The sequence below is a fragment of the Indicator indicator genome, chromosome 3 (assembly GCF_027791375.1).
Source record: "Indicator indicator isolate 239-I01 chromosome 3, UM_Iind_1.1, whole genome shotgun sequence".
NCBI lineage: Eukaryota > Metazoa > Chordata > Aves > Piciformes > Indicatoridae > Indicator > Indicator indicator.
This window is the reverse complement of record NC_072012.1, coordinates 8222529-8244058: the sequence shown is the minus strand read 5'-3', so window position 1 is coordinate 8244058 and position 21530 is coordinate 8222529. Positions and strand designations below refer to the sequence as shown.

Here is a 21530-nt window from a genome sequence, read left to right as displayed (position 1 = left end):
GAACACATCCAGGCAGGTTTTGAAACCCACCAGAGAAGGAGACTCCAAAGCCTCTCTAGGCAGCCTGTTCCAGTGCTCCATCACCCTGACAGTAAAGAACTTTTTCCTTATGCTGAGGTGGAACTTCCTGTGTTTCAGTTTGTGCCTCTTGCCCCTTGTCCTATCACAGGGCACCACTGAAAAAAGACTAGCAGCTTCTTGACACCCACCCTTCACATTTGTAAACACTAATATGATGCCCTCTCAATCTACCCAGGTCTCTCAGCCTTTCCTCGTACAAGAGATGTTCTGTTGCCTTCATCATCCTTGTAAGCCTATGTTGGCCTATCTCTAGTGTTTTCCTGTCCCTCTTGAACTGGGGAGCCCAAAACTGGACATAATACTCCAGATCTGTTCTCACCAGCACAGAGCAGAAGGAGAGAAGAACCTCTCAAAACCTGCTAGACGCACTCTTCTTAATGTACCCCATGATACCTTCTTGGCCACAAGGGCACATTGCTGACCCATGAACACCAGGACTTCAAGGTCCTTCTCCATGGAGCTGCTTTCCAGCAGGTCAACCCCTAATCTGTACTGGTGCATGGTGCTGTTCCTTCCCAGGTGCAGGACTCTACACACACACACACACAAAACCCAAAACAAACAAACAAACAAACAAAAAAACCACACCCACAAAAAACCCCCAAAACAGAAACATCTCTTTTAAAAATGACATCTCAAGCTTTATACAACATGAACACGACAGAGTTTTCAGGTCAAGTGAAGGTTTTGAAGGAATTCTGATTTTAAACCCTTGAGAGAGACCAAGAGTGACAGCTTACATAAACTGCAGCTAGCCTCATCGCATCCAGTGGGAGCTGCTGGGATGCCTGGGACAGCTGCTGGACAAATTCAGCAAAAAGTCTTAGAGGAGTTTGAGAGTCCCCATAGCACAAGCATGCTGTCAGAAGTGACAGAAGCTGAGAGTTTCACTACTACTTCCCATGATGGCCTCTACTACCAGCTGCAGAGGTCAGGATCTACCTACCAGAGAGAAAGCACAGCAGCATTAGTTACTCCTACAACGTGCTTGATGCAGGATCACCATTCTTATCAGACAGACATTATACTACGACTGAATAGGCTGAAGCTGGCCATAGTTTGGCATTAGCTTAGCAAGGAAATAACAGCAATTTCCCACAACTACGCAGGAGATTTCTCCGTTACTGCACAGTCTCACATCAGCATTGTTATTCTGGATTCGTTTTCCATAGTTGAGCAGGCAAATTGTGAAACTTTTATCAAACAATTGATAAGCTTAGATTTCATTTCAGTTATCTATTCATTTGATGACCAGTCCACGTGTGCTTTGCATGACAAAGGCTGGCCACCTGTGCAAAGAAGGTTTTGAACTTGAGCTTCAAGCATGTCCACAATCTTCACAAAGATGCTGTGGTGGGTCCTTCACGTCTCTAGTTTCCAGTGTGAATCAGTAGCAGGGAAGGGGAGTGGTTGCAATAGCAGCTTCCAAATTAATCTCCAGAAGCAAATAATCCACAGTCCAGATGAAAAACACATTGTACTTTGCTGCAGCATTAAGGATGCTCAGAAAGAACAAGAGACAGAGCTGGAGCAAGAGCTCCAGTCACAGAATTACACAGTACACTGTGTAACTCAGGTGGTGCATGTGAAATTTCACATGAATACATACTGGTATATACTATGTAATACAGCAAGTATCAAACACAGGGTTGTGCACACAAACAGCAGTAAACAGAGCTGGAAACTGAAAAGTCAGAGCATGATTTAAAAAAAAATAAAAATTAAAAATAAGAGGAAAAAATAAAATAAAAATAGGCCCAAGATCTTGGCCTTGCTCTTCATGTTTCTTTGGTCTTATATTTGGAATACAAGCAATAGAGAATCCGCATTGTAGACTTCAGATCTCCATTCACAATATCTGTAAGACCCAGAAGAAACAACAAAAGCAGATAGGAAGTATGAGCAATCACTAGAACAGAAAGATAGTTCAACTGCCAAAGACAATCTTCCACCTCCTTTCCCCAGTTATAACATGAACTTAGACGATCTAAAAAGAAGAAACATAGGAACTATAGAGATGGTAAATTATGTACTTATTAAATTAAGGAAAAGGGTTGTTTGCTGCACTGTCTTGCGGGAAGTCTGGATAAATAATGCATAGCAAGAAATAATTATTCACTAGCAGAGGACAGATTAGATAATTTAATAGGTCTATTATAGCTTTAATTTTTAATGCTTCTTCTATGGCAGGAATCATGTTGGGAATTACTCTTTTGTTGTTGTTGTTGTAATGTTTCCGTCACATTATGCTGCTCTTGGATGCTTTTTGGTTGGTTGGTTTGGGTTTTTTTCATTTAGGTTTTAGCTTCTGTGCTCTTGGCTAAACAAACTGCACTTGTATTTCATAACTGCAATAAGAGAAGCTAACTGATTTAGAAGGTTTACTGTTGTTCTTACAGTGCTGTAAATCACTGGGAGAAAGACTAATAATTAAATACTAGTAAATGAGATCCTTGAACTGCCTAAATACTGTAGCTGTATTAAGTTCCCCTAAATCGTACTAAATTCAGTCACTACCTGAGGATTATCCTGGTGAAGCTAAAGGACCTGTGGATGTTGGAACCAATATTTTTGACACTGATCAGCTCTGTGTCTGAGGCAGTGCAGAATAGCCAGAGGAAAGGAAAGAAAGCATGGGTTTAGCTCCTTTCATACAAAAGGTGGATCTCAGCAGGGAGACCTGAGCACACACGGATTATTCTTTTCAAAGTGAACATGAATAGCTTTCCAAACTCCTAGCTCTGTGTAGTATAGCAAAACTCCCACAGTTCATGCGTGCCCATCATGCCAACTGCCAACATCATCAAAGCATTTATAGAAAAAGAAAACAAAGAAAAACCAAAGTCCTAAACTGTATCCTTGCCTCTCATATGATGTACTAAACTCATGCAAGAGGAGGAACATGAATGTACATTAACTTGGCAATGAAAGCATTGCTTGGATGTAGGAGATCAACACTTACCTCTCAGGTCTGAACTAGGCAGAACAGCAACTTAAAAGCTCTATATTTCACATTTAGGAGGCTGACCCACCAACTCTTCTGGGTTAGAATAGAGTGGTCAGTGTTTCTGCTTTTCAGAACATATTTTGCAAGATGTCTTCCCACACTAAAGAACTTTTGTCTTTATGTGCTAAAACTTTTAAGGAGATAGGAAAAGAGCTTTCCTTCCAGTTCGGCTGCTGTAATTTCTCTTGGAGTTTCCACTGTTTTAAATCTTTAACAAATACTGACTCATTATAGAGCTTAAGTTTAATGTAAAGTTGCTAAAATTATAATACAACATTTGCAGTATAGAAATATTGTTGAAAATAATTCTCAGCTTTATCACTATTCATTCTAACTAAGGAGGTATAAGGCAACTGTATTATTAAATGTGTCAGTGTCACACTGCAGAACCTACTTCCTTTAATTACTCCACCTTTCGTTAAGCCAGGATATTAGCAATTCCATTCCAGACAACTTTCATGTCATGGCTCACCTTCAGAGTTCACAGAGAAGTCCAGAAGACCTCCATCCGCCAGCAAGTCCAATGCAAGGTTAACATTGTGAAGCTGTTGATGAGAGAGAGAGATTGATTACCATAACAGAAAACATATTTCACCCAACAGTACAGTGGCCTGAAGATTTTGCAAAGTATTTCTCTAGTAGCTGAAGATACTGATTCATATAATATATACTCATATTCATCTCCTTAGTCTTGATGGAGTGCTTTTCAGAATTTCTACCAATTATCATATACAACTGGATGCAAAAATCCATCTCCAACAAAACATCTCCCATGAGGTGAGCAGAAGAATCCATATATTTAAAAATAGACCTTGCATATGAAAGTCTTGTGGTAATAGATGTTTCCACAGGGAAAACAGGCTGGACTCATAATTGGGTCTAATAGATGCAAGGAATTTATTTCTATATTTGCTTACCACATTTGGAACACATAAAAAAATACAAAAGGAAAAAGTTATACATATTAAATTCAGAATTGCAAAAATAAGAAATCTTCCAATCAGCTCTACTTGTGAGCTAGAATTTTATGCTTTAACATATAAAAATGTTTATGGATAACAACAGAAGTGATGATATCTTTAATATTCATAGAATGGCTTGGGTTGGAAGGGACCTTAAAGATCATTTAGTTCCAACCCCCCTGATATTGGCAGGGACACCTTCCACTAGACCACGTTGCTCAAGGGCTCATCCAATCTGGTCTTAAATACCTCCAGGGAGGGCACATCCTTGGGCAACCTGTTCCAGTGTCTCACCATCCTCACTGTAAAGAATTTCTTCCTAATATCCAATCTAAATCTGCCCTCCTCAAGCTTCAATCCTTTTCCTCTTGTCCTATCACTACAAGCCCTTCTTGGCTTTCTTGTAGGCCCCCTTCAGGTACTGGAAGACCACTATAAGGTCTCCCAGGAGCTGTCTTCTCTCCAGGCTATATTACTCATGATAAATTAAGCACACATGTTTGAATGAAGGCTGAAGTTTTTTTTTCCCTGATTTTTCCTCACTGTTTTTTTTCTCTACATTCCCCACATCAAAGCAGCACCACACAAATGTGCTGTAGTTATGAATGATTTTAGGGTGGTAGAGCAATGGAACAGGCTGCCAGAGAGGTAGTAGAGTCTCCGTCTCTGGAGGCATCCTAAACCTGCCTGGATGAATTCCTGTATGATTTACTCTAGGAGATCCTGCTCTAGTAGGGGAGTGGAACTAGATGATCTATGATTCTATGACCTTTAGAGGTCCCTTTCAAGAACACTCTTCTGTGATGTCATTACTAGCTTCTAACAGCTTAAGGGTAGTGATTTACTTGGCTAGCAATTAGCAAGCTCCTTACCTCTAATGAAGTTACAAGATCTGGACAAACTTCATATTGCCTTTTCATACATCCCTTAGGCTACTGAGCAATTTATGCTTTCGGAGGTACGTCATAACTGCTGCCATGCTGTTCCCTGTCGTCTTCTGACAATAAACACAGGAATCCCCCATATATAAGCTAAGCAAAACCTGTGTGCTCCGAAGTGAAGCAATAGGTTTATGTTTTACCTGGTTCTCTGGATTTTGAGTAACTGAGACTGACAGTTTGGATTCAGGCTTGTTTTCTTCCTTTGACAGTCAGTAGTCAGGAGACCTTAAGCTCATACAAATCTACCAAGGACCCTTTATCATATTTTTCATCTCCTGTCTGCACAGTTCACCTCTAATTTTTGACTATATTTTTTGCCTCAAAACACACAGTGGAGCTTTCTTTACAGTTACTTCTGTAAAGTAAACTTTTTTTTTTTTTTTTGGTAATAAACATTAAAAAAACCAGCCACATGCAGTGTTGTCATCTTGAGCTGGTAGGTGGTTCGCATACCGAATTTCTGCTCCCACTTTCCTGACCCCTTGTCCTCCTCTAATGCAGATGGCTGCCCTCCTTATTTCTTGTTCCTATTCCCTCCTCAGTATCACTGTTTCCATCCCAACTTCCTCTCCTTGCAATTCATTAAGTCTGCGTACCAGCTCTGACACACAAGCTTTCAGCATCAATGAAAGCTGATGCAACACACCGATCATAACAGCACCCTTTTTATAACACAAATAACGTGCCTTAAATCTCACAGATCATATTCTCATGTTTTATTACACCAATTAATGTCTAAAGTGACAAGGAGTTAGAAAGCACAGGGGAACTGGAAGATGTATTTTACGTACAAATGACAGTCGAACCATGGTGACTCAATATTTTAAGTTATACTGTCATCCCACTTTTCATCTTGAGATGAGTATCACAGGAGAAACAAATGGTAAATACCAGTTTGGCAAACTGTTGAACAGTAAGTCCAGTACTTGGAAGTAACCTTGCTAAAATGAAATTACCAGAATGCGGGGAACTGCAATGAACCAGTACCCAAGCCTATTATATTCTTCTCTGAGGCCAGTGACCAGCATGTACAGGGTAAGAACTAGAAAGTCCAAGCTCTGATTTGTACCTGAAATGTAGGGGTATATCATCTCTTTATGAGATTCTTGAGCCTTCAATAGGGGCTGGTGCAAAAAAGAAAAAGGTTATCTATGAAATTTTAAATTAAAAAAAAAAATCACTTCCTATGAATAAAGTTAATGGAAATATTAAACATTTATTTCCAAGTCAACAGAGCAGAGCAAACAATTTCAAAACCGAAGGGAGAAGAAGAAAGACAAGAAAAACAATTTATAGGAAATGCCTTGACTTTCTTTGATTTGTTCCTAGACCGATAAAAAAAAATTCCTAATGCCTTAAACAGTCATTAAATGACAGCAGTGACTTTTTTGATTAAATTTGAACCTACATCTCAGACAACTGGGATTTTAATAGTTTGGATGGATGAAAAGCTCCACAAGACTATTTATTAATTAGCATGGCATCTTAAAGAATCTTCATTACAAAGAAATATTGTTCAGGGAGATTAGCTGCAGTGAGACTGGGAATGAAATGAAAGCTTCACCTGTGTAGGGAAGCTATAATGCAAACCATACCAGAGGAGGGATTCCCTTCTCAGGCTGCTCTCAAGCCAAAAAAAAAAAAAAAAAAAATCTGACTCTTTATACCTTCACTGAAGGTGAAATGTAGCTACAGCTGCAAGTGACCCAAATGAAAAATCCCTACCCATGCCAGTGAGAATTTGAAAATATATCAAATATTTCAAAATATTTCAACATCTTAGGTCTGTGGAGGAGGCATTTACACTGGCAGCCCAGCATGCACTACCTCCAGGCTGATGCTACCTTTTTCTTTTAAAGAACAGATGAAATCTGCCTGGCAGAGGTTGAAAAAAAGAAGCCAAGCAAGTCTGGATGTGCAGATTACAGCCTTGGGGGAAAAAAAGACATAAATTCTCAAGAGCTTCCTGAGTACAGGAGGAGTCTTCAAAATGTTCTGGTCATGTCTTGATTGAGGTATATTTTTACGACAGCATAAGGAAACCTACAGGGATCCAGTTCTGCTATGTAAGAGGTGTCATCCACTTAGAAATGTAGTTTGCAGGACAGACTTTTAAGAGATAGCATGCCAATTCCTCATCACATAGAGCCTCTATATTTCACTAGAAGGCTTCAGAGGTATGTATCTGCCAAATAAATGCAAGCAATAATAGCTTGCCTCCCTTGAGATAACAATTAATTTTGAAGAAGATACCAACCTGTTCCAGGATATTTTAACAACATCAAGTACCTGCATTTGTACTGTCCCAAACCACTACCCTGCAAATACTGTGCACACACATGATTTCATACACAGCAGCCGTTAAAGCAAGAGGCAGAGCTCTTCACCGACATATGGAAGATGTTTGAAGCCTCAGGCTCTAAGTACTTAAATAACAACCTACCATCTCTGCAGTGCTGGCTGGAGTCAGGAAGAAATCCCTTAAATTCAAAAAGTAACCCTCCAGTTGTCCGATTAACAGAAGTAAGATAACACCATCTGAAAACTAGATGAAGAAAGATCCATGTATTATTTATGATGTTGGCTTTCAGTGAGATACTCCAATAAATGCCATTCTTGTGATAAAAGAATTTAAATGGCAGTCTGGCAAGCAGACAGCCTAATGACTCCAGTCCCTCAAACTCTTTTACAGTGAGCTCTGCATTTAATTACACAAGACTCCCAACTTCATGTTAGTGAAAATATGACCTTGTAAAAGGACAGCTATTAAAACACACAATTGCAGATATGAAGAAACTTTAGACAACCACAAGCGGCAAACACATACCTATGAATAAAAGAGAACTGTGCCTAATGCCTGAGATTTATGACAAAATGCTTGCAAAACTTCCTTTCTCTGAGCTGCCAACCGGTAAGACCCAGAAGAGCACTGGAGCACAGCTCTGCTTTTCATCCTCACAGCATAAATCACAGGGACTGTCACTGCACCAAGGTTTTGAATGCCTGGAGCAAAGCAAGAGCTGTGGGCTGTGTGCAGGTTTGCAGAAGCAGGGTGTAAAAAGGCACAAGGGACATCCCCAAGCTCATTTCCCACCACTCACTCACCCCTGGGAGAGGTGTGGGAAGGATGTTGCAGATCCCTGGCTCCACGCAAGCAGCTGTCCATCCTCCCCACAGACACTGGCAATGGAGGAGGATGATGGAGGGGTGGCTGGTGCCTCTCTCCGCTAGTGCCCAGGAATGTGATCCTGAGGTGCCTAACAAGCAGTTCTTGTGCAATTTCATGAGCACTAAAGCAGGTCAGCACTCAGAGGATTTTGGAACTTTGAAATATAATGAAAATTAGGTCTTCCTACCATGAAGCAAATCTAGAATTAAAAATCTCTAAGCACCAGCAGTCAACTTGACTTTTGGTTGAATTGTCAGAACGCCTTTATTTCTATCTCAACAGAAAGAGCATCCAAAGGAGTTGGGCAGAATCTGAAAATTACTCCCTGTACCATTATGGAGGCAGCATTCAATACAAAGTCAGAGACTAAAGTCTCACACCTGTTGTGTGAAGTGAAGGGTAAATACAGGAAGAGATTAATCCCCTTGCCAATTCTAGCCAGGTCTGAGAGATCAGAGCAGCTAGGGGCAGCTGGAATTATCTCTTAATAGGGATGCCAATTAAGATGTGTTGTTATGGGTTTGACACCAGACAAACAAACAGCCTAGTTTTGCAGTAGGTCTGGTCACTATATAGCTCTAAGAAAATTGCAATTACAAGCATAATTACTGAGGTAAAACGCACACTCAGTTGTAGCCAAAGCTGGAAATGCTCCCAAAAGGTGTCCTCTCTGGGAGGGGCAAGGAGGAAAAAGCCCCTCATCCAGCTCCTGTGGCTTTGATGTTGAATTCTCATCCATAAATTGGGTCCAAAAGGGCTAACATTTATACTGCAGTTTTCTATTATTGCATGAAGTGTGGGAGTGGGACTGCAGAAAATCATTAAGTGAGATTTCCAGCTGCACAAACATTCCTTGATGGGCCTTTCAGCCTTGATGTTCTTCTGCCACAAAAAGTTGACTGTGGCCAGCAACAGTTAACTGCTGCAATAAGCAGGTAAAAGGGAAGACCAGGACCATAGTTGGCCCCAATCCACACTTCTCCTCAATGTCATCACAACATGGATCACTGGATCTTCACCCAGCCTCAGTGCCTGTTCTAGCAGAAAATAGCAAAGCTCATCACAATTGTTTGTGTTTCCAACAACCTGAAGCTAAAAATAATTGTTGTGGTGCCAAGTTTCAAATTACTACAACAAAAAGGAGAAATCCTAATGGTGAGATGAAATACTCAAATGGCTGACAAAACATGGTTAACATGCAGCTCAGAGCAGGCTACCTGAGATTCGATGTCTGTCAGATTTAATCCTAATTTTCCAACATGCTGGTTGACGAACTGCAAAAATACCTGAAGAAAACAGAAGAGGAGGAGAGGGTGGAAGAAAAGAAATTTTTTTGCAGTGAAGTCATGAATTGCTTTACTTTACAAATTTTGATGTGTGCTAGAAAAGTAAATTACCTTTTTTACAGCATCCAGTTTATCTGGAGCATGGCTAAATAATTCATCAAAGGCATCATCCTCTGTAACAAAACAACATTAATTAGTATTATTTGGAATAACTGTCAGATCAGTTGCTTCAGAAGGATAAAGTTGCTCATACCTTTCAAACCAAGGAGATGGGGAAAAAATTCAGATTTTCTGTTTATCGGAGGACAGGGTGAGAGGCTTCCCTTCAGCCTGACTACATCAGAGAAAAGAATTTACTTCATTCAGCTCAGTAATTTTCACCTGCTGAGGTTCTCAAGATTTGTGTTGCCACCAGAATGAACAATGGCCAAGTTTCACACCTCTCCAGTTTGTCTCTTCTCGGTTATGCTTTTTAACCTTGAACCTCTCGGCTAAAATATTGTGTCCCGGGTTGAGCCTCTGGCTCAGGACTGAATGCAGGATTTACCCCAGAGGCATAAATAATGACACTCGTACAGAATTGGAAGTTAAATGCAAATCCTATTTACAAAAGTAAACAAAGTGCAAAAGGTATGAAGGGAAAAGGATGCATTCAACCAAAATCGGCTATGGCCTAGCGTCCCCCCGGGACTAGACCCCGACGGAGGCCTCGTGAGGCAGCAAAAAACAGATTCCTGCCAGCCAGGACTCCTTCCCACATGGCTGAAAGGGGAAGCAGCAGCCAAGAGCCAAAATGCCCAGAGCCAAGAGAGGTCTGCTCCTTATATAGGGATAACAGAGGAAGAGGAATGGAATAACATAATACAATACCCGATGCTTCCCTCTGGGGCCTTTCCACCCCCTCGGGGGAGTTCCATCGCTATGGTGTAACAGTTAATCCTTACCCTACTACATATTGTAATCAGAGACGAGGAGCTCTCCCCCAACAGAAATGTCAGCTACATCAAATTTGCGGGAAACCTGTCCCCCTCCCATACCAAACCCACAAAGTGTATTTTGGTTTGGCAACACTGTCCTTCCTCTGACAATTCACAGACCTCAAAAGCGACTGCTGCTGCCAGACAGCTTAAAGGCAGGCACCCAGCCAGTGCCAGAGAGCCAGCGAGGAAAGGAGATTCACTCTGCAAATGCCCACCCTCACCTTCATGTTCAGAATCACGGAATTATTGAGGCTGGGAAAGACCTCTGAGATCATCGAGTCCAGCCTATGACCTAACACCACCACATCAGCTAAACCATGCCACCAAGTGCCACATCCAAACTTTTCTTAAAGATCTCCAGTGATGGTGACTCCACCACCTCCCTGGGCAGTCCATTCCAGTGCCTGATCAGCCTTGCTGTGAGGAAGTGCTTCCTAACCTAACCTAAACCTCCCCTGGTGGAGCTTCGTACCATGCTCTCTTGTCCTGTCACAAGTTGTCTGGGAGAAAAGCCTGACCCCCCCTGACTACAACTTCCTTGTGGGTAGTTGTAGAGAGTGATAAGGTCCCCTCTAAGTCTCCTCTTCTCCAGAACACCCCCAGCTCCCTCAGCCTTTCCTCACACAACTTTCCCCCCAGCCCCCTCACCTGTCTTGTCGCTCTCAGCACAGGATTAGTGAGAGAAGACTACATTGCCTCACTAGCCCAGCCACAAGACTGCTCTGATTCAAGAATGAACCAAGTGTATGAAACACACTTAAAAATCAAGGGCATCTGGCAGCATAACTAAGCAGAGAATCGATTTCTGTAGTGCAGGAAAGCTAAAGGTAGCTTTGCTTGGGGAAGATTCCTCTCAAAAGTCAGAGAAGTTTCCACTGTGAAAGGGTTTCCACAGGTTTCTCCATTCTCCCCATCAAGGGATTGTTGCAGGAGCAATGTCAAGGAAAAGGTGAATGCATCAAACAAATCACTGAGGAGCAATCTGAAACCTATGACAGTTCTCCCATCCTAGAATACCTTCTTCTGGAGGTGGACATGTTTCACCTCAGGTGTTTCACAGACCTTAAGAACACCGAGGGTAAAAACTCTGGGGACACTGTTTGTACTGAGCTGCCATCCATCATCAAGTACCAACAGACTTCAAAAATCGTATTTGTAAACTGTGGAAAGGAAAGTGCCTTGAAACTGGTAGCAACAAGAAGCTCAGTTCTCAAGCAATTTTGCTCATAAGTAGTTCCAACAGTTAATGAGGTCAATGTGTAAATCCAAGACATAGAATTGTTTCAGTTGGCAAAGATCTTTAAAGATTGAGTTCAACCATTGTCTGACTCTACCAAGTCTGCTGCTAAACCACATCCCTCAGCACTACATCTCTGCCTCATTTAAACACCTCCAGGGAGGGGGTTCAACCACTTCTCTGGGAGATTTTTCCAGTCTCTGAGAATCTTTTCAAGGAAGAATTTTCTTCTAATAGCCTACCTAAACCTCCCCTTGTACATCTCAAGACCATTTGACCCCCACCAGGTCTTCTCTGTTGGTTCATCAACCCAGTGCTTCATTTCTTGTTTTACCTCCCATCTGTTGCCTGTAATTCATGGGCAAAGTCACCACCCAATTTCCAGACTCTGTTGTGCTGGTATGAACAGATATTAGCAGAGTACATTTGGAGAAGAATACTAAGAGAACACCATGAATTTCCATTAATTCTAGTGGGAGCATACTGATTTTATCATGAGGTAGAAATGGATTAGAGTATGGTGTATAATAGCAAAACACTGAACTTGGCAACAACAGTACTTACTTGACTGAGCTTCTAAATTCTCTCTAGAAGTGCAAAAAAAAGCAAGAATTAGAAAAAAACCTTCAGTAGAACTAATCTTATTCATAAGCACAGCTTATCTGGGTCACCAACTATCTTGTAAAGCAGGAGATACAGCACAAAGCACCATTAACTGTGTGTCAGAGTAACTTTCCAGGAGAGATTTTTAAGTACTGTGTATATCTGCATAAGCTCCTGAAAGTATATATGAGAGTTTAACTGCCCCACAGACCAATGAACATTTATTTTATAAGCACAGTTCACAATATCCTCTTCCACTAAACTGCTCATAATATTAGAGTTTGAAGACGCTCTAACATATAGAAGATGATAGTAGAAAAATTACTTTCTAGTTTCTGGAATGATGTCCATATTTTCTCAGTATATAAATGGCATCCTACTACTTACCTCCTTTAATCATTGCAGTATATCACAAACTCAGCAAAGTCAAACCTTTCTTTCACAGTAAAATAAGAAAAGAACTGCCTCGTGACTCTTTGTTATGACACTAGAGAAATAAATTAAAAGTAGATTTAAACCACTGTGACTTTGGAAAGTTTCCAGTTTAGTCTGGGAAAGGCAAATTTACAGTACTCAAATTTTAATATTATATTTGCTATTGCATTCCACAGTAATGACAATCAGCCTCTGAAACAGTCATACACATTACTAAAATATAGATAGAGATAGAGATAGAGATAGAGATAGAGACAGAGATAGAGACAGAGATAGAGACAGAGACAGAGATAGAGATAGAGAGTAAAGAAGGGTATTATCCCATAATCACAGGATCACAGGATGTCAGGGGTTGGAAGAGACCTCTGAAGATCATCGAGTCCAACCTCCCTCCCAGAGCAGGACCACAGAATCTAGCACAGGTAATACAAGAATGCATCCAGATGGGTCTTGAAAGTCTCCAGAGAAGGAGAGTCCACAACCTCGCTGGGCAGCCTGTTCCAGTGCTCTGTGACCCTCACAGTGAAGAAGTTCCTCCTCATATTGAGGTGAAACCTCCTGTGCTGTAGTTTATATCCATTACCCCTTGTCCTATCACAGGGTGCAAAGGAGAAGAGCTTGTCCCCTCCCTCTTGACCCCCAGCCCTCAGACATTTATAAACTTTTTTTAAATCCCCTCTCAGTCTTCTCTTCTCCAGATTAAAAAGCCACAGGGCTCTCAGCCTCTCCTCATAGGGCAGTGCTCCAGTCCTTAATCACCCTGGTAGCTCTCCATTGGACTCTCTCCTGTAGATCCCTGTCCCTCTTGAACTGGGGAACCCAAAACTGGATACAATATTCCAGGTGAGGTCCCACTAGGGCAGAGTAGAGGGGGAGGGGAACACACACTCCTCTTAATGCACCCTAGGATCCCATTTGCCCTCTTGGCCACAAGGGCACATTGCTGTCCCATGGATAACTTGTTATCCACCAGGACTCCCAGGTCATTCTCCATGGTGCTGTTCTCTAGCAGATCGCCTCCTAACCTGTACTGGTGCAGTTTATTATTCCTTCCCAGATGCAGAATTCTGCACTTATCCTTATTCAACTACATTAGGTTCCTCTTTGAAGAGAAAAAAAAATAAAGAAAAAGAAAAAGAAAAAGAGTTGGTATGCACATGCATGCCTGAGCTTTATGCTTTTGTCATCATCATGATCCCAGCTACATTTTCTAAGACAGAAAACACCCACAATATTTCCTTTCTGATTGACAGTGTAAAACCCAGATATATCCCCTCTTACTTGTTTTCTGTGATGTATTCCACCGCATTTGCTGTCTTTAATCCTCTGGAGGTGTTCTGTTGAAAACACAGTAAGTATTTTTGGTTCTATTACACAAAAAAAAACTATAAAATAAATCTGTAAGCATTAATAAGGCTTTCATTACTTATTTACTGCCTTAATAGGATTACCAAAAGGCATTTATTCAAGAAGTCCTGTACAATTAGTACAGGCACTTTGAGATGCTGCTGCTCCATTCTGCTTTCTTCACTTTTCAGCTAGAAGTTACCAACTTCCCCCATCAGTGGAAGTCAAAAGAAAAAGCACATAGTCCTTCAGCTGGTGAAGTTCAGAGGCTGGAATGTTCACCTGGAGACCTGGTGAAAAAGCATCAAGCTGCTCTGGGCAGGCAACAATTTCCTTGATCACCTCAATGCATTAAGAAGCCTTCAGTTTTACAGCACTGGAGATGGTCAACTCTGCCTTATAATAACCTCACACCATGATCTGCCACCCATGGATGAATCTCCGTGCAGAGGGCTTAGGTTTTGTGGGCTCCTTAGATATAGATTAACAAATTGTACTATTTCTGAAGCACTTTGGGACATGGTGGTGTTGGTTTAACGTTTGGACTCCACCTTAAAGGGCTTTTCCAGCTAAAATGATTCTATGGTTCTATAGCATGCCACAAAAAAAACCCCAAACACTAGTGCTTCAACTCAGCTGACAGTCTGAAGAAACAGGAGAGCTTGGGCATGCCTGCTGCTTTATTCAGACACCTGGCAAGCATTTCTCACCAAAGAAAATCTTCAGTGTTTGCCACTCTGCTTTCAGGCAGCAAAAAATGGCAAGTCCTTCCTGAAGTCACATTTTGCAAAAAGACCAGGCCTTCTCTGGTCTCCTTTGGGCTTCCTCAACATTTCCCCCTTCCTGCCTTTGACCCTTTCTCCAAGCTATGCCTTCATGGGTTTTCATTACTTTTCACCTAATGATTACCATTCCCATGAGAGGCATTGATTTCTCCCTCGGGGATTCAGCTCACTACCACAGCCCCATCACCTCCTTTGCATCTCCTCTCTCTCAGGGTTAACAGCTTTATCCAATGCTGTAGTCTCACAGATAATCCCTCCAAGCTCTGTGCAGCCACATGGACTAGGCACTAGAAGGAGGGCTGCTCTCTTCAGGTCTGGTTTGTCACTGACCACAGGCAATAAGGCACAGCATGGTCTTCCATTAAGTACCAGAGTGACCACTCCTGCTGAAGTGCTCAGATGGGACAGAGCCACAATGGCTACCATTGCAGAACCAAAGCCAAGCTGTCTCTCCATGACACTTTTAAACCTCCTAAAGTGACACACATAGCTCAAGGGTGTGCCTTGTTTCAGCTCCAGCTATGATCCTTCAAGTTAGATCATGCCATACAGACCACATGCTGGACTCCCAACACCATTGAATTGCAAACCTTCTGTTAAAACTGTAAGCACAGTGGTGCTAATCTTTTCAATATATCCCAAGCTGTGAGATATTTGATGTTGTCCTAAAGTCCCAGAGCAAAACAAAAGAAAGCACATAGATCTCGGCTCAAAGAGAAAAATACCAAAATGTGACCCCAATGGAAGAGAGGTAAAAAATTCCCTTCCCCTAAAGAAATAAGTTCCCAGAATTAAACCAATTTTATGATGCACAAGTGCAGGTTTCTATTTTAAAACACTCAAAGATAGTAACAGCAGAATGTCTTTTTTCTTCTTTGCAAAGATCAACAGCTGTTTCCCGTTTGGACTATTCCTTCTTTTGATGAAGAAAAACCAGCACAGTTTTTCTACCCTTTTAAAGACGCAACATCTGAACTGTGAACAAGTGGTAGTCAAGTCCAGCAAACTCAGAAATTAAAAGTCACAGTTCACAGAAAATTCCAGCATGTCTTTCACTGACGAACACACATTCCTCCCTAATTCTAAGCAAATGTAACAAATACAGAAATTACAATTACCTCGATGGTGATTGTTTCCACTTGAACACCTGAAGGTATGGGCAGGTTGGGTTCAAAGTGTTTTGCTATTGCAACCAGAAGATGCAATGTGCTCAGTAAGTCCTTTGTCAAGATAGCTATGCCATGTAAAGAAAGAAAACAATCTTTAATGTGCAAAACAAGTAAACCTTACTCTAATATCATAAATTCCCCCTGTACAGAGGAGAATCTTGAAGTCATGCAGGGCCGTAACATAGGTGGGACATCTGATTTGGGTTTCTATAATATCACAGTTCAGCAATACCACACCTTGTAAGTCCTTTCTATGAGACACACAGAGATGCTGAGAACTGTTACATGGTCCACAAGACACACACTTGCACACACAGTGCAGCTTGCATGACCCAGTCAGGATCAGATATTTCTATCTCACTTCTGATGGAACTAGTAATTGAAAATGGGCTGCTCAATTATGGTTCTGGCACCCTTTTGCCTTACAGCAGAGGAAGCCCCACAATGGATAATTTTCTCCAATTTCTCTTTCTGCACCTACATTCCACACTCCACTTCAGCTGGCTTGCTCCTAGTTGCAAACACTTAGCCACAGCTTCCAGAATCACAGAGAGTTTTTGTCGCTGCTTTTTTTCTGTTAACGCGATCTTGTCAACATCCAGTTTGAGAGATCCTAGGTTTTCTTTTGACAAAGATTCCATGGGAAGAAGATGGATGTATTTGAGCACCACCACAGGAAAAAAATTAAAAAAACTCATGAACACAACATGACAGCAAAGCACACAAAGTCTTGCTTTAAACGTTCAATATCACTTCAATATCACTAAACAGCTTTCACAGACCCACATGCCCTGAGCTCTTTGAAAGCCTCAGTAAAATCAGTGAAGCTCTGCAAAAGGGAGAGGACTCAAGTCATCCTCTGCAGCATCATCCCCCAACCCTAGCACTCCATGTTCCTCCTTTTTCTAGTGTAAGCTACAGGAACCCAACAAATTAATCTTTTCTGTGGATACAAAGCCCATATAAACTCACACACACAGAATAAATCCCAGCTCATTACTTAGGCAAGTAAACCACAAAAATAAGCCAATCCTGCTCACAGTGCTGCCTTCAACCTCAGTGAAAAAGATACCATCTGAAAGATATCCCCAAACAGAGTGAAGGGGAAAATTAAAAATAAGTAGGGACAGGAGAGATGGAGAAATAAAATTAGATCAATAGGCTTTTCCATGAGGTCACATCTTTATACAAGCATTCCGATGTGCAGAGAGCCTCCTAGATTTTCATCAGTTCCAGTCTAAGTGCTTTAGAGCTCTGTAATTTCACACTTCAGTGTTAACCTTTCTATTATGTTAACCATCAGGCAAAAGGACTTTCTTAGAAGAATCATATAAAAACCATAGTGGATCATCAGGCATTTGTTCAGAATTACAGTTGTCACAGATGGCTCACAGTGCAGTGCTTTCTCTTCCAGCAGGAAGCAAGACTCCAGCAGCTCACTACTACTGTGATGCATGAGGTTTGTTCTATCATCTGGAAGCTCCTCCAGGATGTTTGTGTGAGCTACACTCAAAGCAGCACCTTACCCAAAAGATGATGAAGTACAAGTCCATCATACAGATCTTCTTCCAGACTTTTAACTACTATGTGCTCCTCTTTCAGAGTTGTGTTAATCCAGTCAACCAAAAACTGCAGAGAAAACAAAGTGGCAGTAATTATATTCTTGCTGCAATTATACCCTATCCTGTTTCCACACTATAGAACCTAGTGCTCTATTGCATTTCACCTTACTCTTCAGTCCCTTATCTCACATCTTGGATTGTTCTCTGCCTCCCCTTCCTTCGTGCTCTTGGCTGTTTTTTGAAAGGGAAGTTAAGTATTGGTTAGTTCCCCCAGGTTTTGAAGTGAAATAGAAGTCTCAGGTTATATTTCTCTGAATTTTATAGAAATAGTTATACAGGCTCTGTTCCCATTGCCATAAAGAAAAAGGCTGCAGAGTAGACTTCCAAACCCCTGCCTTTGTTAAACATCACAGAATTCACACAAATTCAACTGTCAAATAAAACTTTGTAAGAAAAGAGGCTTCACTTAATCTATTGGTTGTTTCTTGTAGGAATCCATGTTACTAGCACTCCTCCCCCTCCTCTCCTAGTTTTGTTCTCATTTTCTTTCTGCAATTTCCTACTAATCTGTCCCCAGTACCTTTTCTGGGAGGAAAGGGAAAACAAAACAAAACACAAGGGCATTTTGTTTATTTTGCTTTCTTAGGTGGCAGCCGCCCTTTCCAATATCCTTCCTGCCTTTGCAAAGGGAAATTGCTCAGGAAGCCAAAGCCTGGCTACAACTGGAAATGAACCACATTCCCAGTTATATCCCGTGGCCCCACAGCCCCTTTCTTGATCACTGTGCTCCTACACTGGTGACCAAATTTGCTTCTCAGCACTTCCCCAAGCATGGTTTCATCCACATACACTGATAGAAACAGAAGATGAACCAGAAGATGAACTGCTGAAACAGAACTGAAAAGCAGTAGTTCCAGCTGGCTGTTACGAAGAACCTCTCAAAAGAGGGATAGGTATAGCTTGTATTGCTACAAGTGAGTGTCTGGATTTTCTTGGGTGGATAATATCCTTTTCACTTGCTGTGAATAGCAGGTCCTGATAAGTCACCCAACACCAGCAAAAAAGTAAAAAGAAATTTGGGGGGGGATCTCTAAGATGCTTGAAACCACCACAAGAAACAAGATTGCCTGGCACCAGCATTACCCAAACTGAGAATCTGTCAAAGTGTTTGTAACATACTTCCTCAGCTAAGAAGTAAAAAGAATTTTCTGGGGCAGAAAGCTGTGCTCCTCAGCTAGTGCTTGGAAGTTAAGACCTGGCAATGCTTTAGCTGTGAGCGACAAAGTGGTATCCCAGACATAAAGGTACTACCAGGTGAAGCTGGAAAAGCAAAAAATTCTGCTGAGTACAGATCTAGAAGATCTTTCGTTTGCTCTCTGGGCTCTAAACAACCACAACCTGCAGCTCACACAACTCTGCATTCTGTCCTGTGGCTGGGACCCTACTCAGCTGCACAGCAGAGCATTGTGTCTGAAAATGAATATATAGGGAAAGGAGAGGCTATTGGCCTCTAAATGTAACCATTTTCTATTTTTACATGCAACTGATATTCTAATAAGTACAGCAAGCCATTTCACATTCCTTGGTTTCCCAAAGGCACCTGATAATGAAAATGCAGTGCAACAGATTCTTTCTCCCAAGCAAGCTTCTTTCCTTTCCTTACTCTTTCTTTTGATGATGCCTCCCTGTCCCCTCCTCCATCCCAATCTCTTCTCTAGAGGAACTATGACCTCTTTAGGTTAATGGGCATGCAGATGACCCTCAGAACCCAATTTCCATCTCCTCGTGATCTGAAGGAAAGAAATTAGATGGCAAAAAACATTGAGGAGATTGACAGGAATTGGAGTAAGCACTGAAGCTCACAGAAACCTTCATAAACTAAGAAGAGCTCTTCACTTTTGGCAGTCTGGAAAGAATAAATTCACTGTCTCTGTAGACAGCATAATTGCATTTTGCAGCTCCACCACCTTTCAGATTTTCTCCTTTGTATAAAAACATTGTGAAAGCCTGACACAAAAAAATTAAATCTTTGTGGTCAAGTGTGCATGAAAATTTAAGAAAATGCAATATAGAAATGCACATAATTATGGATTCAGGAATGCCACATAATACACACATCAGCACACAGCCTAAAATGTTTTTTATTATATTTACAGCAATTTTGCTATCTCCCTAATGCAAGAAGTGCTGGTCTCTTCTTGCATGCCACTTTTCTTCCTGGAAATGTCACTATTCTAGGCTTTCCCTGGGCTGTGCCAGCAGAGAAATGCAGTGACTGAATGCACAGGGGAGATTTTCAAAATCACTTGAACATAAAGCCATGAAATTGGATTCTTCCTTCAAAGTTACCTCAAGCAGACAATTACAATGAAGTAGCAGCTGGGTAGTTCTGGTGTGGCTCATCCATATGTCCCAAGTTAGGAGAGGTGTCATATAAGAAGAAACTCAATTTTTAACTCTACACTTCACACACAGGAGTGACCACTCTTGGGTGATGCAGGCATTCGAAGCTTGGTCCTGTATGGCTCCAGCCCCCCTGGCACTGTGCTTAAGCAAAAGCTCTGTTTCGCTTGTGTGGAACCCAAGTACCAAAAGCAGAGTTTGTCCCAATCTGTAGAGTGGAGGACTGGAGCCAATGAGTTGGGTAATTTGCAGGGCTGAGCATTAACTCAACAAGTTAAAGTAACTTGAGGTGAGGCTTAAGCAATACAGTAAAAGAAGCAGTACCAGTTTTAATTCTTCCAGTTTGGGATTTTTGCTTGAGGTTGGTTTTATGAATTTCTTCTCGCCTATGAAAGGAAGCAAACAAGACACGTTACAAATATTAGGTGTGACTGACAGACATTTGCCATATAATCTGCTATCAGTTTAATATTATTCAATATCACCAATTGCCATATGTAGAAACAGTTTTTTCCTTATAATAACTGTTTCCTTATGAGAGAGAAAATGGTATTACAGACTACTAAGACTGCTGTTGAAATTAGCTGATTTGAATTACACTGAAGCATAAGATCTGGATGGATAATTATTGAGAGAGGAAAACAAACTTAGTCAGATTCTTGTGTGAAATTTGAATTTCAGCTAGGGAACCAGATAGAATTTGTGTTGCTTCCTCATGAGCTGTCTTTAGAGAGTCAGCAGCCAAATTGCAGACCCAAAGCTTCCTCACTGCTGGTCCCTCACAGAACCACTTCAGAAAAAGATACAATTCATTTGTAGAGCACATTTCCTGATTGGTTCTTCAGTCATTCTTTGGGCCTTTTTCTGTCCTGACTCATAAAGTCCATACCTTGAGCGATGACATTCTCAGCTAGGAATTCATGAAGTTCAGGAGGCTGTATAAATGCATTTAAAAAGTCTGGATCCATTGTCCTCACTCCTGGTAAACTACTACAGAAAAAAAAAAAAAAAGGAGGAAAAGGAACATGAGTAAAGGCATGTAAAGATCAAAACTATGAAGAATACAAAACAAAGCAAATTGAGCAGGCTCTTTCAGCTACTACTTCATGAGTGATGGATTGCTTATTTTTAAAAAATCTGAAATTTAAATGTGCATAAAGAAAAAGAAGATAAAAAGAACTCTCCTTTTTTCTGTTAATTGTCAAAATATAGGGGAAAACCCTGACGTACTAAAACTTGCCTTAAGTCCATCTAATTCTGTTTTGTCTGGATTAGTAAAACCCCATTTCAAGTGACACAGCTTCATTTTCCAAGGTATCAATAGATTGCTGCTAGAAGAGTGACCAGTACTTAAGTAGCATCAAATCAAGTTAAATTACTGAGGTGAATTTATAAATATAAGCTGTGCCCTTTATTAGACCATCTTGTACAGCTGTTGGGAAACAAAGGCATATTTCTGGGTAGACAACACCATCTTCATGTTGGATTAAATTGAATGGCAGATGTGATTGTTTAATTTTAAATACATATTGGAGAATGACTTACTTTCCCAATCCAGATGTC

General features: G+C 41.1%; 1 protein-coding gene across 1 annotated transcript; it reads right to left on the bottom strand.

Annotated features, from left to right (window-relative positions):
- Positions 1–1859: 1859 nt before the first annotated feature.
- Positions 1860–20935, bottom strand: PARVG (parvin gamma). Its single transcript, XM_054399791.1, has 12 exons — positions 20857–20935; positions 20292–20353; positions 17529–17631; positions 16484–16624; positions 15952–16067; positions 13983–14038; positions 12228–12250; positions 9558–9619; positions 9378–9446; positions 7435–7536; positions 3561–3633; positions 1860–1939 (listed from the first exon to the last, which is right to left on the bottom strand). Exons 1-12 carry the CDS (start codon positions 20933–20935, stop codon positions 1860–1862), a joined length of 966 nt encoding a protein of 321 aa, XP_054255766.1.
- Positions 20936–21530: the final 595 nt, after the last annotated feature.